The 14,475-nt window shown below is 40.9% G+C and overlaps 1 protein-coding gene across 1 annotated transcript in view; it reads left to right on the plus strand.

Moving 5' to 3' along the window:
* The window catches only part of acap3a (ArfGAP with coiled-coil, ankyrin repeat and PH domains 3a), an 87,092-nt gene that overhangs the window by 68,223 nt on the left and 4,394 nt on the right, over positions 1–14,475 (plus strand). Inside the window, exons 11-23 of the mRNA XM_079239006.1 lie at positions 67–118; positions 528–628; positions 1,595–1,706; positions 1,941–2,149; positions 6,264–6,333; positions 7,089–7,183; positions 7,271–7,488; positions 7,578–7,667; positions 7,806–7,898; positions 7,980–8,194; positions 9,605–9,714; positions 11,296–11,406; positions 11,519–11,580. Coding sequence (XP_079095132.1) covers positions 67–118; positions 528–628; positions 1,595–1,706; positions 1,941–2,149; positions 6,264–6,333; positions 7,089–7,183; positions 7,271–7,488; positions 7,578–7,667; positions 7,806–7,898; positions 7,980–8,194; positions 9,605–9,714; positions 11,296–11,406; positions 11,519–11,580 — 1,538 coding nt within the window. The remainder of the gene's footprint in view (positions 1–66; positions 119–527; positions 629–1,594; positions 1,707–1,940; positions 2,150–6,263; positions 6,334–7,088; positions 7,184–7,270; positions 7,489–7,577; positions 7,668–7,805; positions 7,899–7,979; positions 8,195–9,604; positions 9,715–11,295; positions 11,407–11,518; positions 11,581–14,475) is intronic.

The following is a 14,475-nucleotide window of genomic DNA, read 5'->3' on the forward strand; positions in this document are numbered from 1 at the left end:
TTTTGCTTTAAGGATGTGCATTTAAAATGTTTTATTTATCTCCTTCTCCCTTCTGTCTCTTTCTAGACGATGGTTCTCCATACAGAACAGTCAGCTGGTCTATCAGAAGAAGCTCAAGGCAAGTGTGTATGTATTCCAGCTATCGGCCTTCCCTTGGGGTTAAGTGGAGTCGCTCTCAGAGGTTAAGTGCAGCTGTAATGTTTTTATTGTGTTAGTGATTTTTCTCTGAAATGTGCGTGTTTGACGTTAAGAGAAACAAAAATACCCTGAAAACCATACGCCTGCAGACTCAATATTATCGGTGAAAATCTCCTCACACGCAGGGTTGCGATTGATGTCAGTAAAGATCCATGTGATGTTAAAAACCACTACAAGCTGCCCTTAGCCTCTCGAAGCCCACTTTTCCCCATGGAAAGCTGGTAGCTGGTGTCCCTTCAAGGGAAGATAACTTATCAGCTGCTTTCCATGTATGTTATGTTGCTGCTGTTGACATTTGCAGGTATAAGAACTGGTTTTTATATTTGTAGGACTCTCTTACGGTCGTAGTGGAGGACCTCCGGCTTTGCTCTGTGAAACCATGTGAAGACATTGAGCGGAGATTTTGCTTTGAAGTCGTCTCCCCATCCAAGTAGGAGACAGTCATTGTCATAAAAATTTCATTCTTATCCATATTTTGGTCCAGACTAAATATCTTAATAAATACTAATATATTTGTCCAGATGGCTTGTAGAAAAATATCTGCAAATCAGTTTACATTCACATCAGCCTTTTTTTGTGTTTTGTGATTAGTTTGACATGTTCAACCATGCTTAGATAGATTTAAAGCTAATTCAAGAGCAGTCCAGATACCTTCAGATTGCATTAAAGTTAAAAGCAAGCCAATAAAAAAAGGATTTAAATAAAAGTTCTACCAAAACTAACTGAAACTGGCTATTTTTTGAAGTTGTAATGTGCCCGTTTTACATGCTAACATGCTATGCTAAGATGGTGAACATCAGCATTAGTGAGTAGCTGCTGCAGTTATCTCGCACAGAGCAGCTAACATGCTAAAAACTCTTCTGTCTGGTTTTCTTTTAAGATTAGTCTGCCCTTTAAAATAATATAACTTGTTCAGTTTAGCTGTATATTTACAAGTTTTGATCTGTGAACTGTAGCTTAAGGAGCAGCAGTATTTTTATGATAAAATTTGCAATAATAAACATACATGTTAGCATGCTAACAGAGTTTGTTCTGCTAAAACTTGTTTAAGTTAATCAAAAGTTTAATGGGCTTTAGTTCTAGTTTAGTTAGTTTTGTTTAGTCATGTGTCAAGCATGTTAACATGCTAACAAACTAGTATGCAAAACATTTGGCTTAAATGTTATCATGCATTGTATATAGTGGTTTGTTTGTTTCCCCAAGTTGCTTGTAGACTTTTAGTTTCTGTTTAATTAGTTTTTTATTATGTTTTAACATTTTTACAGAAAGGTATAAAAATACATGTTCCTAGCTGTACTTTTTATTTAGTGCAAACGTTAGCATTAGCATAATAATGCTAACGTTAGCTTTTAGGAAAGTACATTTACATAAAGGATTTTCTGTTTTTGTCTTACAGGAGCTGTATGCTTCAGGCCGAGTCCGAGAAGCTACGACAAGCCTGGATTCAAGCAGTTCAAGCTAGCATTGCCTCCGCTTACAGAGAGAGCCCAGACACCTACTACATAGAGGTGAGCTATTATTCACAGTCATGAAATAATATTGAAGTTTTTATTAGCTTGTTTATGAGACTTTGTATTGTAGTTTTTCAAAGTTCCAAAACATCCAGGGATTGTAATTAAAAACTGGTTTTCTAGTGAGTTATTTTCTTATTCCTGCTAATTTAAGCAATCAGAAAAGCATATTAGCGGGTAGACAAAGGGCATTCCTGTCATTTGACGTAACTGATATTTGTTTGTTTGAAGCATCTGGACAGAACAGCCTCACCGTCCACCAGCAGCATTGACTCAGCCAGCGAGCCACGAGAGCGCACCTCCAAGGGGGAGACTATCCTACAGCGTATCCAGTGTCTGCCGGGCAACGAACAGTGCTGCGATTGTGGTCAGACCGACCCTCGATGGGCCTCAATCAACCTGGGAATCCTTCTGTGTATTGAGTGCTCCGGCATCCACAGGTAGTTTCAAGAAAGACTTTTTTTCCTTTGGGTTTTATAAATACAGGAGTACTTTAATACCAATGGGGTGGATAAGAGAAGCCAGAGGAACATCTAAGATAATAAAAGCCTCTTTTAAATTGGGTAATATTAATATGGATGAACACTGAGCAGGAGCGATGAACATGGCAGACCTTCAAGCAGAAAGCTGCTGCTTACTTAAAGGATCACAGCTGCCAAGCTCCAGTTTGTTAAAAGTGTCTGTGAAACACGGCAGTGGTAGTGTCATGGTTTGTTTTGGGTTTTTTTTGGTAGGTTTAGCTTTATTGTTCTGACAAAGACTGAGTGAAAGAAGATCAGAGTGAAAATTTCGGAGTATCTGCTGTTCTCATCATGCAGGCACTTCCTGAACCTGAACCGCATTGTGCAGCCGGTCAGAGGGCTCTCTATGGTGAAGCAGTATGTATTTGAGCAGGGCTCGGTGGGTTTGATTGGCCATCTTTACATGGGAGTTTTAATTACACTTTAATTCCGAATAAAACTTAATTCCTCTATAAACTGGTGAAAAATGGCCATTTAAACACCTAATTCTGAATGGAAAAAGTCAATTCGGAATTGAGTTTAATTACGAAGTAAGTGGCTGGTTTATTCGCGTTCTCTCTGTCATATAAACGGTAACTCGGCTCTAAATTAATTCTGATCGTTCTGCGCATGCTCCTTACCTTGTCCCATCCCGATGATGCATATATTATATATATATATGAGATAAAAAAAGTGAAGCAGTACGCTCGTGTCGAGCTGGCGCTTCAAAATTATCATCAAAATAACAACAAAACTTTTACTTTCATAGTTTTCCACGTTACAACCGAAAGGTCGGGAAGCAGGAAGCAAACTTTGCTTTTTTCCGGGAAAAACGTTAGTTTGTTAAGCCTGCCCCTTGTCCAATCAGAACCCTTCCCAACATGCTGATCTAAAGCAGAACGAAGTAAGGACGTATTCCATGTAAACCTCCATTTGGAGTCATTATTTCCATGTTAACTCGAAGGAGAATACATTAATTCCGAATTATTTAATTCCGAAATATTAATTCTGAATTAAAAAACAAATATCGCCGTACTTAATGAGTTTCCTGAGGTAATGCAGTTTTTGTTCTTCCTCACCTGGTGAGAGATGTCTGTGGACCAGGTGAAGTCGACCGAGATGTGTGGAGCTCTCAACCTCCGAAGGGGTCCTCAGTCTGTTTGGTTCTCCTAAAGTCCATTATCATCTACTCTGTTTTTGTAGGAGTTCAGTTTCAGGTAAGGGTGCTTGGAAAACACCGCTGCAGTGTAATGGTGTTCAGGATGAAGATGGAAGAGGTGTGGTCTCTCCTCTTGATATTCTTGGGTCTTTTGCTGAGAGGGTCTCGTATGCAGGTTCACAGTGAGCCACCTGAACCAGTTTGTGGGGTAAAACTGTAAACAGGTGTTACTGACCTTTCTGCTCTCTACACAATCTGATGCTGATGAAGATCCACTTCAGGAATAGTGGATTTGTTGTGAAGCAAGATAAGCTTTTCAGAAAGCTTGGTGATGATGGGGGCTAGGGCTACCGAGCAGTGCTCGTTCAGGCAGCCTGTAGCACTACACGTCAAGACCGGCGTCCAACTGGACTCCAGCAGTCCACCAGCACCCTCCTATGATGTCCTCTACTGTTTTATTTCTTGCTTATGTTGTTCTCACTCTCAAACGCAAGTTGCTTTGGATAAAAGCGTCTGCTAAATGACTATAAAATAGAACAGAATAGAAAATAATCGAGTTGTTGTGAGACAAATATTGCAGTTTGGTTTATAATTTAACCTTTTAAATTCCTGCATCTGTTCAGCGTTCACACAGTGATATTGCTGATACAAGAAGGTGGATCACCATGAGATGACATCAAAATATGAACTCCTTTATATTCTACTGTTATTCTAATCATTTATATCCATTTAATAAATGCAAATACAACATTGCTTTTGCAGCTTTTGAACAGAGTATTTATTTTTGGGTCTTGTTTGACACTACGATGATGTTATTGGTTAAATTTATAGCTGAACGGATAAATTCTGAAGGTCTCTCAAACCTTTACATCTATAAGCTTTAAATCTTCTAACTACACACCGAGTTGAATGCAGCATCATGATGCAGCTAGTAGCATACCTTTAAGTGGATTTAAGTACGCCATTGTTTAACCTTCTGGCTTGGAAGATGGGATGTGGTGCCAGGTGATTGTTTCTCCAGCCTCGTGCTGCTAAAGAAGGCAGGCGCACATAGTTGAAGGATTAAAGTACAGTACATCTCTTATTGGATCATCCGGGCTTTGACTGGGAGTTTTCATTAAGTGATGAGACCAGTCGTCCTGGTGAGGAGCATGTAAAGCTTCATGTGTAGATAAACACATCACAACTTGTGTGTGCGTGTGTTTTTTAAGTTGCAGTCATGACAAACTCTTTCTGAATTCGCTCCCACCTGTTGAATATTCATGTTCCCTCTTTGGGTTCGTCATCTCGCAGTGTGGTCAGACGCGGCCTTTTGACACAAAGCGTATATTTTCTAACGTGCAATCGTTGCCTGGATACCAGACAGTGATTTGCATGACATTAAGAGGCTGAAGTAACACTTGTATCCATGCAAAGCAGGTCACCTCACAGCACCGCAGCATGCGATTCATTTGTTCAGCCTCTTCCTTTCATATTAGTGTGTCTGTAAAGTGTCCTGAGATGACATTGTTGTGAAGTGGCGCTATACAAATAAAGCTGGATTGAATTGAATTGAATAGAAGCTGCCTTTGTTGTCTTGAGTTGGTCTCCGTCTGGAGCCTTACAGTCAGGATAGTCTGCAAGACTCTGTTCGATTGGGGACTCAGATCAGTTGTACGGGGGGTGTATCCATTCAGACTGAGATCGTGTTCACGCTGCATTTTGGTCAAACGAGCTAAACCATTAGAATAATATATCCCCATTCCCACCAGAGGTGGCGCTGCACTGGTATTTAGTAAAAGAGGACAAGACCCGCGTGAAGAAGAAAACTCTCTTCTGAGTTAAACATGGAGACGAAACTATGGCTGTTTTGGGTTTTTATTGTGTCTTATGCAAGTATACTGCAGAAATACACTGCAACAATGGACACAGTATGAACAACAGATGAGGCAAAAGAACCTTAACGCCATTGCTATGTATTTACCCACAATGCAATGCTACGTCAAATACAGGGATGTGGCTTTTTTTGTAGTCCGCTTCCTGTATTTTGGTCCACTTGAAACTCACCAAGATTTGGTCCAAATCAGAATTTGTTTGGCACGTTCACATTTCCCCAAAGGAAGCGGACTTTCTAAGGAAATTAACTCTGCTTCAAATCAAAGAAGCTGATGAGAACGTGTCCTAATTCTTCCATTTTTACTGCAGAAGGCCTTATATACTCTATATGACCCTATAGCCAGAATTCATAGACTCCAGGCGGATGCTTTCAGATTGTATCAGATGGGTATGTTAAAGTGTTTTGCTAGCTCAGTCTTCTTCTCAGTTTCTACCTTCCTTCAGGACCTCCAAACAACGTCTAACAGATAACTAAAGGTTATAGAACAATATGGATAGACTTGGGTGGATGGGGTCTTCAAAGTTAGAGGGTAAATTCTGGGATGTAACATTCCCAACGATCACTGGTTTATATATTCAGGACTGACACCAGAACTAAATGATAAAGCAGACGCATATCTCTTTAAATATTCCCTCTCTGACGGCTAAGAAAGCCTTTGCGTGAAACTGGCTTGACATTACAGAAGAAATTTAGTCAATGTTTACAGCATTTTTCAAAGTGTCAACTTTTTAACAATAATAAAGGGCAGCATTGCTTTGCCAACCAGGCTGTCTGAGTGCACACCATTTTCTACTGTCCTGGTTGTATTTAATCTGTTGGTTAAACACCCCAGTCCATGAATGATGGACAAAATAGCATCTTTATGTTGTTTAAGTTGTGCTCGCCCCATGATGCTGTTTTCCTTATTTTTACTTTTGTACTTGTAGTTATTGTTAGCTATAATAAAGTTAAAAATAAAAAGGTTTTACTGCAAAAGAATTTTTTTTGAGTAAAAATATGGGGGTTTTTTGTTGTTGCAGGAGTCTTGGTGTTCACTGTTCAAAGGTGCGCTCGCTCACGCTGGACTCATGGGAACCGGAATTATTAAAGGTACAGTTTTCTTAGCAAACGAGCAAGGGAGACACGAGCTACATTACAGTTTTTATTTCTAACGTTTCAACAAAGTGCAATAACGATTTGCAGATGTTTCCATTGAATGGGCTTTAGTGCGTAAGAGGCTATTCTTTTTTTTATTTATTTATTTTTTTAAATCAAAATAAGAACAATAAAGATGCAATTCTGGTAAAATCTTGTTCGCAGGATGAGATTTTACCAGAATTGCGTCTTTTGCTTGATAGCCAGGTGGCGTTATTTCAGGGTTTTCCACTTGTTGCAGGTTTTAGAAGCTCGTTTCTCATTTTAAATCTTTGTCAAATTCTGCATTTTGCTGTTGTTTGCTATCAAAGATGGCAGTTATATATTTTTCTCTTTATTTGTAATAAAGATTTCCGTCTCCTCCTCCGTCCATCCACCCCGCACCATCTTTATTTGTCACGTGACCCCCAATGTCACGTCCGGTGGCGTGTAAATGCCAAACACTTTTGCGGTGTACTTCTATATCGATGCTTCCAGGAGAACATAAAAACTTTTTAGGGAAATTTGAGAGTTTCTTTAGATATGTGTGTTTCCTTTACTGTTTTTTATTGTGATATTAAGGTTTTGCGCTACTTGAGGGGTAATATAAACACAGCTAATCAATCTTTATTTAAAATCTTAATGAAAGATTGTAAAATATCAGACTTTTAATGCAGAACAGGACACCCTCTGAAGGAGAAGACCATTACAATCGTTTCTTTTCTCTGCAGTTGATGTGTGAGCTCGGAAACAGCGTCATCAACCACATCTATGAAGGCTCGTATCAAGAGCAAGGTCTGAAGAAACCATTACCGTCCAGTTCAAGGTAGGAATGCGTAACGCTTCAGCTCCTGAGGGCAGCTTTCTTCCCGCTCTGAGGCTCTGAAATCTAATGTGACGTGTCCCTGCGAAGGCAAGAAAAAGAAGCCTGGATCAAGGCGAAGTATGTGGAGAAGAAATTCCTCAAGAAGCTGGGCTCCACGGAGATACTCATCAATGGGGAGAGGAAGTCGGAGCACCGGTGGAGCGTGAAGAAGTGTCGGAGACACAACAGCGCCACCACGGTTCCCAAAACACGGAGGAGATACCGACAGGAGCCCGGCAGCACCTCCCCTTCCACCCTTTCTACAGGTACATCAGGCGATCTGATCTGTCCTCATCCTAAATGAGGCGTTCATAACTTTTACATACTCATGTTCTTCTCCCGTCTGCTTTGACAGCACTTGCCAATTTCAGGCGAGACTCTCTGTTTTGCCCTGACGAGCTGGACTCTCTCTTCTCCTACTTTGACACAGGATCTGGACCTCGAAGTAAGCACCCAACCAGTTTGGAAGTTTGTGTAAATGCGTGTTTAATGGACAAATGTTACGTTGACGTGATAGAAAATCACCCTGAAAGAGACTATGATGATTAATGTGTCCATGTGGTGGCGTCCTCTGGTCCGGCAGGCCTGAGCAGCGACAGCGGCTTGGGAGGCAGCACAGACGGCAGCACAGACATCCTGGTGTTCGGCTCTGTGGTCGACAGTGTCACAGAGGAGGGTGAGCGCAGTTTGGGAATGTTTTACAGGAATGTTTCATGTTTTGGGAAGCATCATGACGGCTTCTGGTGATTGTCTGCAGAGTGTGAGGTGTCGGAGGACTCCAGCGGCGAGGCTGAACTGGAGACGTCTGACCCGGAGGACGTCAGGGAGCTTCATCCTGGAGCGCTGCTCTTCAAAGCCTCAAAAGCTCGCAACCTGCCGGTCATGGCTGAAGCGCTCGCTCATGGGGCGGATGTAAATTTGGTCATCGATGATGATGAAGGGAAAACGCCCCTCATACAGGCCGTGATCGGGGTGAGTTGGTCTCGTATGAGCAGCATCAGAAACAATTGGAGGCGTTTCATTAGTTTAAAGAGATGTGTTGCGCAAAATGCCTTCAATAACAACTTTATTAGGTTGACTTGTTCAGTTGTTTAACAAAAATACCTAATCGGCCAATCACGTGGCAGAAACTCAACGCACAACTTGCTGAAGTTCCTCAGAATTAGGAAGAAAAGGGATTTAAGGAACTTATTTCACAAACTGCTGGGAATTTTACAACAACCATCTCTAGAGTTTACAGAGAATGTTCTGGAAAAGGGAAAATGTCCAGCGAGCTGCAGTTTGTCTGGATAGAAATGTCTTGATGTCAGAGGAGACTGGACAGACTGGTTGGAGATGATGGGAAGGCAACAGGAAGCCCAGTAAGCACTGGTTCCAACCAGGATCTGCAGAACATCATGTCTGAACACGCAACAGGTCCAGCCTGGAAGCAGATGTTCTCCAGCAGCAGAAGACCAGTAGCGGGTTCCCTCCTGTCAGTAAGAACAGGAAACTGAGGCTGAAATTCACACAGACTCACCAGAACTGGACAATAGAAGATGGAGAAACTGGTCTGATGAGTCTCCAGTTCAGCTCCACATTCACATGGTAGGATCAGAATCTGCTGGAAACATCATGACAACATGGATCCATCCTGCCGTCAGGATCAACGCTTCAGGCTGCTGCTGCTGGAATGGTGGGGGGAGGTTTTCTGGTCTCAGTTTGTTCCCCTTAGTACCAACATGACATGGTTTAACCTCCACAGCCTACCTGAGTCCTGCTGCTGACCATGTCCATCCCTTTCTGAGCACAGTGTAGCATCTTCTGATGGAAACTTCCAGCAGGATGATGCACCATGTCACAAAGCTCACATCATCTCCACCATGACGATGAGTTCACTGTCCTCCAACGGCCTCCACAGTCACCAGATCTACATCCAGCAGAGCAGCTTTGGGAGATTCTCATGGTGATGTGCAGCAACTATGTGATACTTCATGTCAATATGGAGCAAAACCTCTGAGGAATGTTTCCAACACCTTGTTGAATCTGTCACACCAAGAATTAAGGCAGTTCTGAAGGAAAAAGGGTCTAACGTGGTGCTAGTGAGGTGGGCCTGATAAAGACACCATTGAGAGTAAATTTGTCATGTTTAAACTTTTTCCTGATTGTGAATATTATTATTAATAATTAATATAATTAGACTAAAATAACATCACCGGCCATGTTTCTTCTACTTAGTTAAATAGTCTGAATATGATTTAAAATGTCTAATTGTTATTTTGTTTATTGAGGACACAAACTGGAGTTTGTTCTGTTTTACTGCGAAGCAACAAAGTAAATAAAAACCCGGTTCAGAACATCTGTCTTGTCAGCACCATGCTGAATTGCATATCATTGTTTTAGGGTTCGCTGATCGCCTGCGAGTTCCTGCTGCAGAACGCCGCCGACGTCAACCAAAGAGACGCAAGAGGCAGGGGCCCCCTGCATCATGCCACGTGTCTGGGACATACAGGGTGAGTCATGAGCTGCCGTTCACACTGCAGCTACACAAAACTTTACGTTCCGCTGCACTGCTGCTGTGTCGTTGGCAGTGAACCTGCACGGATCTCATCTCTTTCTGTGAATGTTACAAGTATAGTTTGAGTCTGTATTCTTTTCTTTTTCTTGCTTTTATTGTGCAAAATCCTCAGAAAATGTTTAATTTCATCATGTTTTGTTTACGACTGCCTGCATTGGAGCAGCTGTAAACAAAAGTGGACGGGCTCCCGATCCACGTCTGCAGGTCGTAGATGGACAAACGAACATGATGGGTTAATTTGCTTCCTGCATTGCAGGACCTGCGATGGGACTGTTGCACGCGCGCATTGCGATGACGATGCTAGAGCAATGCATCGTGCTGCTCTCGTTTACGCCCTCTGCTGAAAGCTGTGGTTTACGGTTGCAAAAATGTCCTTTATTGAAGGGATTCTTTCCCTGACATTTGTCCAGGTATGAATGATCATGTGTTTGCACATGATCATTCATGCACTAATTATCCAATGAAGCTTCTTTTTGCTTGTTTCATGTCATTTTAAGCCACAACAGGAAGCTAATCCTACAAATTTCCAAAACAACAGAAAACACACTTCCTACTCATCACCAAAAAGCAGACGAGCTCGACGAAGTGACGCCTCTAGCAGCACAGACAGGTGTTACGGATACCTGGAGTTAACACAGAAACAGCTACAACGAGGTTGTCATCAACTACAAACTCAAACTACTACTACAAACTACAATCTCCTTTAATGATGTCAGATTTAACCATGTGAAGACGGGTTTTTAACCTTTTTTATTCTTGCTTTTTATTTTGTAACGCACTTTGTGCTACTTTTGTATGAAAAGTGCTAAATAAATGTAAATAAATAAGTGCTAGATAAATAAATTTTGATTTATTGAACATGACATCATTCCAACATGACAACATGTATTTTACTCAGTCATACGCGTTATCCATCACTGGAAAGGAAGAGTTCATAAGATTTGGATTATGTATACCACTCCAAACTACAATCACAACTTTACTGCCAGTAAATACTTGTTTCAAACCAGTTGCAAATGGAAAAGTACTTTCAACGCAGATTAGCAGACGATGCTGCAACAAAAACACTTCTGTCACATCAGCAAAGGTCCAGTAAAAACAGTCTGGTAAAACGGCTGGTCTACAACATTGCTCCCAGCCTGAGACACTCCTGTGCAGGAATCACGCTGTTTAATCAGCATCTTCACATGAAAGACCTGCGAGGTGAGATGGATTATCCCGGTAAAGGAGAAAGGCAGATTCGTGAACAGTATTTAAAGGAAATGTTCTTCTGTGTTTGAAGAAAAAGTTTTCGATCTTTGAGTGCAGCTGATGAGAAACAGGAGCAAACTCAGAAGTGTTGCATTTATATTTTTTATGTCTGTATAAATGTGTTTTGTACATGTGAGAATTGTGGGTTTACAGTCTAGGAGGTTTGATGGGAAGGACTGAAAGAGAAGCTTTCAAATCCGCTGGATCTGATTGGTCAGTGTGGCTCCTGCCAATCAGCTGCATGTTGTTTTCTCTGTCCTTCCAGGCAGGTGTGTTTGTTCCTGAAAAGAGGAGCCACGCAGAATGATGGGGATGAAGACGGCCAGGACCCTCTCAGTATAGCTGTGCAGCAAGCCAACGCAGACATTGTCACACTGTATGTTTCCTAGCAAACACTCTGCATATCTAGCTCTTCGCTCCAATGTTACATGTAACCACCATTCTGCTTTTCCTCTTTTTTTCTTTTTTTTCCCCACTCTCCCGGGCAGGTTGCGTCTGGCCAGGATGAACGAGGAGATGCGGGAGTCAGAGGGACCCTTCGGACAGCCAGGTCAATACCCAGTCAGCAGCCCCACTGAGCAGCAGTATAAGAAATGCATTCAGGAGTTTATCTGTCTTCATATAGCAGGCTGCTAATCAGAACCAGTGCAGGGGGTGCCAGTATGCACATGACCAGACATGTCTGGGGTCTCAGATTTAGACACATTGACTTCCTTTCATCTAAAAAAAACAAAACAAAAAGATTATTCACTAGATTATCTTTTTCTCTATATCAGTATGTGCTGTGCTTCCCGTCCCTGTGCAGCCTGTTCGCATTTAAACCTGCCTGCAGTCAGCTCAGGATCCAACTACAAACTCAGCGTTAATCTCCTTTGATGATGTCAAATTTAACCAAAAAAAATAAAAATCAGGGCAAGTTTCAGCAGGGTACTGATCACCACAGTGACTGTACTGGTTATGCCGTCGGCACAGAGCAGTCGTGCCCTCTGTTTGGACGTTTCACAGGTTTATCTGAAGCAAAGACCTGCCGCAGCTCTTTCCTCCCAACTGCATTGGGTTTCATTCCCCTGTGTGGCTCTAAAAGTGCAAAGAAGATAAAAAGGCTTGCTCACAAGCACTTCTGTTGCAAGTAAACCTCCCAAAGCTATAGACGTTACCGATTTAAGGCCATAGTTTAAGACTCTAAATCACAACACACGGGTATTGGTGTTAGGAACTGACCAAAATGATGGTTTAAACCTGATTTCTCTGTAGCTGAGCGGATTGTTTGTGATAAAAACCTAAACATTGAGGGTTCTGATATTAGCCAGAGTCTGCTGTTTTTACCGCATGTTAAAGCGCACTTTTAGCATGCTATTCCCTTTAATGTCGCTGTTTTGGCTTTATAAAACATGGAGTGTGCCATACTTTTACTCTCCTTCTACTCAGTTGTTGAGAAAGTTGCACATGATGAAGACTGAGGATGTTTCGGTTGTTCAATCATCCCTCTGACGTGATTACACGTACATTATACTACTTCCAGGAAGACATGTTTGACCCACAGATAAAGTCTCCAGTCCCACCAGTGGACCGGTGTGTATTTATTCTACACTTCTCCGGGACAAACACAAAACTGAAAGCCATCTTCAGCCTCTTTTTTTCCCAGTAAACAGCAGGAACAGATGTTGAGGAGGAAGTTTTTGTTCCAGACAGTTCTTTTATGTCCCATCAGGCTAAAAACGAATAATTTAAAAAGGATTTCAGGGTTTCGGAAAGCTGCAGGGAGCAGCCAGCTTGTTGTCCTCAGTGGAAGTGGAGATGGTACATTTAAAACCAGACGTACAGCCATGACAGCCACATTAACTGGAAATACACGCAGGTGAATTTACTGCCTCCACCACCAGCCATTACTCCCATTTCACCACTGTACATTGTTTTGTAGCTTACCTGACAACTCCAGACTAGTGCAGCCTCCTCACCGGCTTATCAATGATCAGTTACACTTATACTTTTTTGCTTTATCTAAATATTTATATGAAGTTCTGCTGTATGATCACAGGGTGGGTTAGCGCTTTGTTTAGAGTTTGTGACTGCGACCAGGGAAAACTGTGACGCTAGCAATAACTGTGAATGAAGGAAAATGGTTTTTCTAATCATTTCTCTGCTTTGATCGAGAGATTGATCAAGTGAAGCTTTTATGATTCATTAAAAGCAAATAGATGCACTTTTTTTTCTTACCAACAGTGATTTTACATGCTTTTTTTTTTTTTTAAAGACTACATTTTCTGAGCAATAGTGCAATGACTAATTCACTGCAGATAATCACTATTTTTTTGTATGATTTTTACCAACAATGTGGTAAAAATTTTTAGGTAAACAATTTTTAGCGCAGATGGTATTTTTTTAAGCTGGATATATTTTGTTAGGGTTTATTTTCTTGGGCACTCACACACTGCACCAGTATTATTTTCTCATAAGAAATTCTCTGATGTTTCTTTATATTTAATCACTTGTTGGTGGAGTTATTCTAGAAGATGGACTGTTTTTTGATAAATCACACAAGGTATACTGTACAGTATTTGTTAAAATGTTTGCTTTTGGTGGCGTGTTGTATGACAATTAGCCCTGTATTAGATTTGTTCTTTGTTTCTAATGCACGGGTAGAAGTTGCTCAAGTCCTCGTAAGCCCTGTTGTTTTTGTATCCTTTTGTTTTATACCTTCTTCACCTGGTGTTTGTGAATATGTGACAGTTAACATTGTTGAGTAACTTTTATATTCACATCATTCACTGCCAAATCTTAAGAGCAGTGCATGAATTAAATTTTAGGGGAGAAATAAGGAAAAGTGGAACAAAATACTGATTTTTTTTTTTCTGCCATCTTCCACTGACAGGGTAGCGACTTTTTTTTTTTTCTCCTATATGATACGAAGCTTAATATTAGCGATGCAGTATGAGCGGAAGAAAATGTTGCATCATATAAGACCAAATTGGCCTGCAGTAAAATGACCAATTATCTTTTTTCAAAGATTTTGATTGTCTTTTAAAGATGCCATGGACTGTTGGGGTTTAGTTTAGACCAAAGAAAACCAGCAGTTTTTCAGAAAACCAGTATATTTTGGTTATGTTTTTTTGTATTTCATTGATGGATAACCAGAACCATTTTTTCCAGCAAGGACATTGTAAAACTTACTGTGATGTAATTGGGGGCTTAACCAAAGTTTTTATACATTTAAGTACAGTTTAGGCTTATAACTTTATTGGGGGGGGGAAAAAATCTTCATTGTCTATGGAGAATAAGTTGTGAAACTTTCAGAATTCATAGTCTATAAAATCTTGCTAATGAGATTATTGCCATCTAAACCTTTGGGGGGAAAAAAAAACTTTTTATCTTTAAAACTACACAAAAGCAGAAAACCAAACTATAATTAGCCTGTTTTATGTATTTCTAGATGTACATGTAGATG

This window comes from Telmatherina bonti, assembly GCF_933228915.1.
Source record: "Telmatherina bonti genome assembly, chromosome: 4".
NCBI classification, from domain to species: domain Eukaryota; kingdom Metazoa; phylum Chordata; class Actinopteri; order Atheriniformes; family Telmatherinidae; genus Telmatherina; species Telmatherina bonti.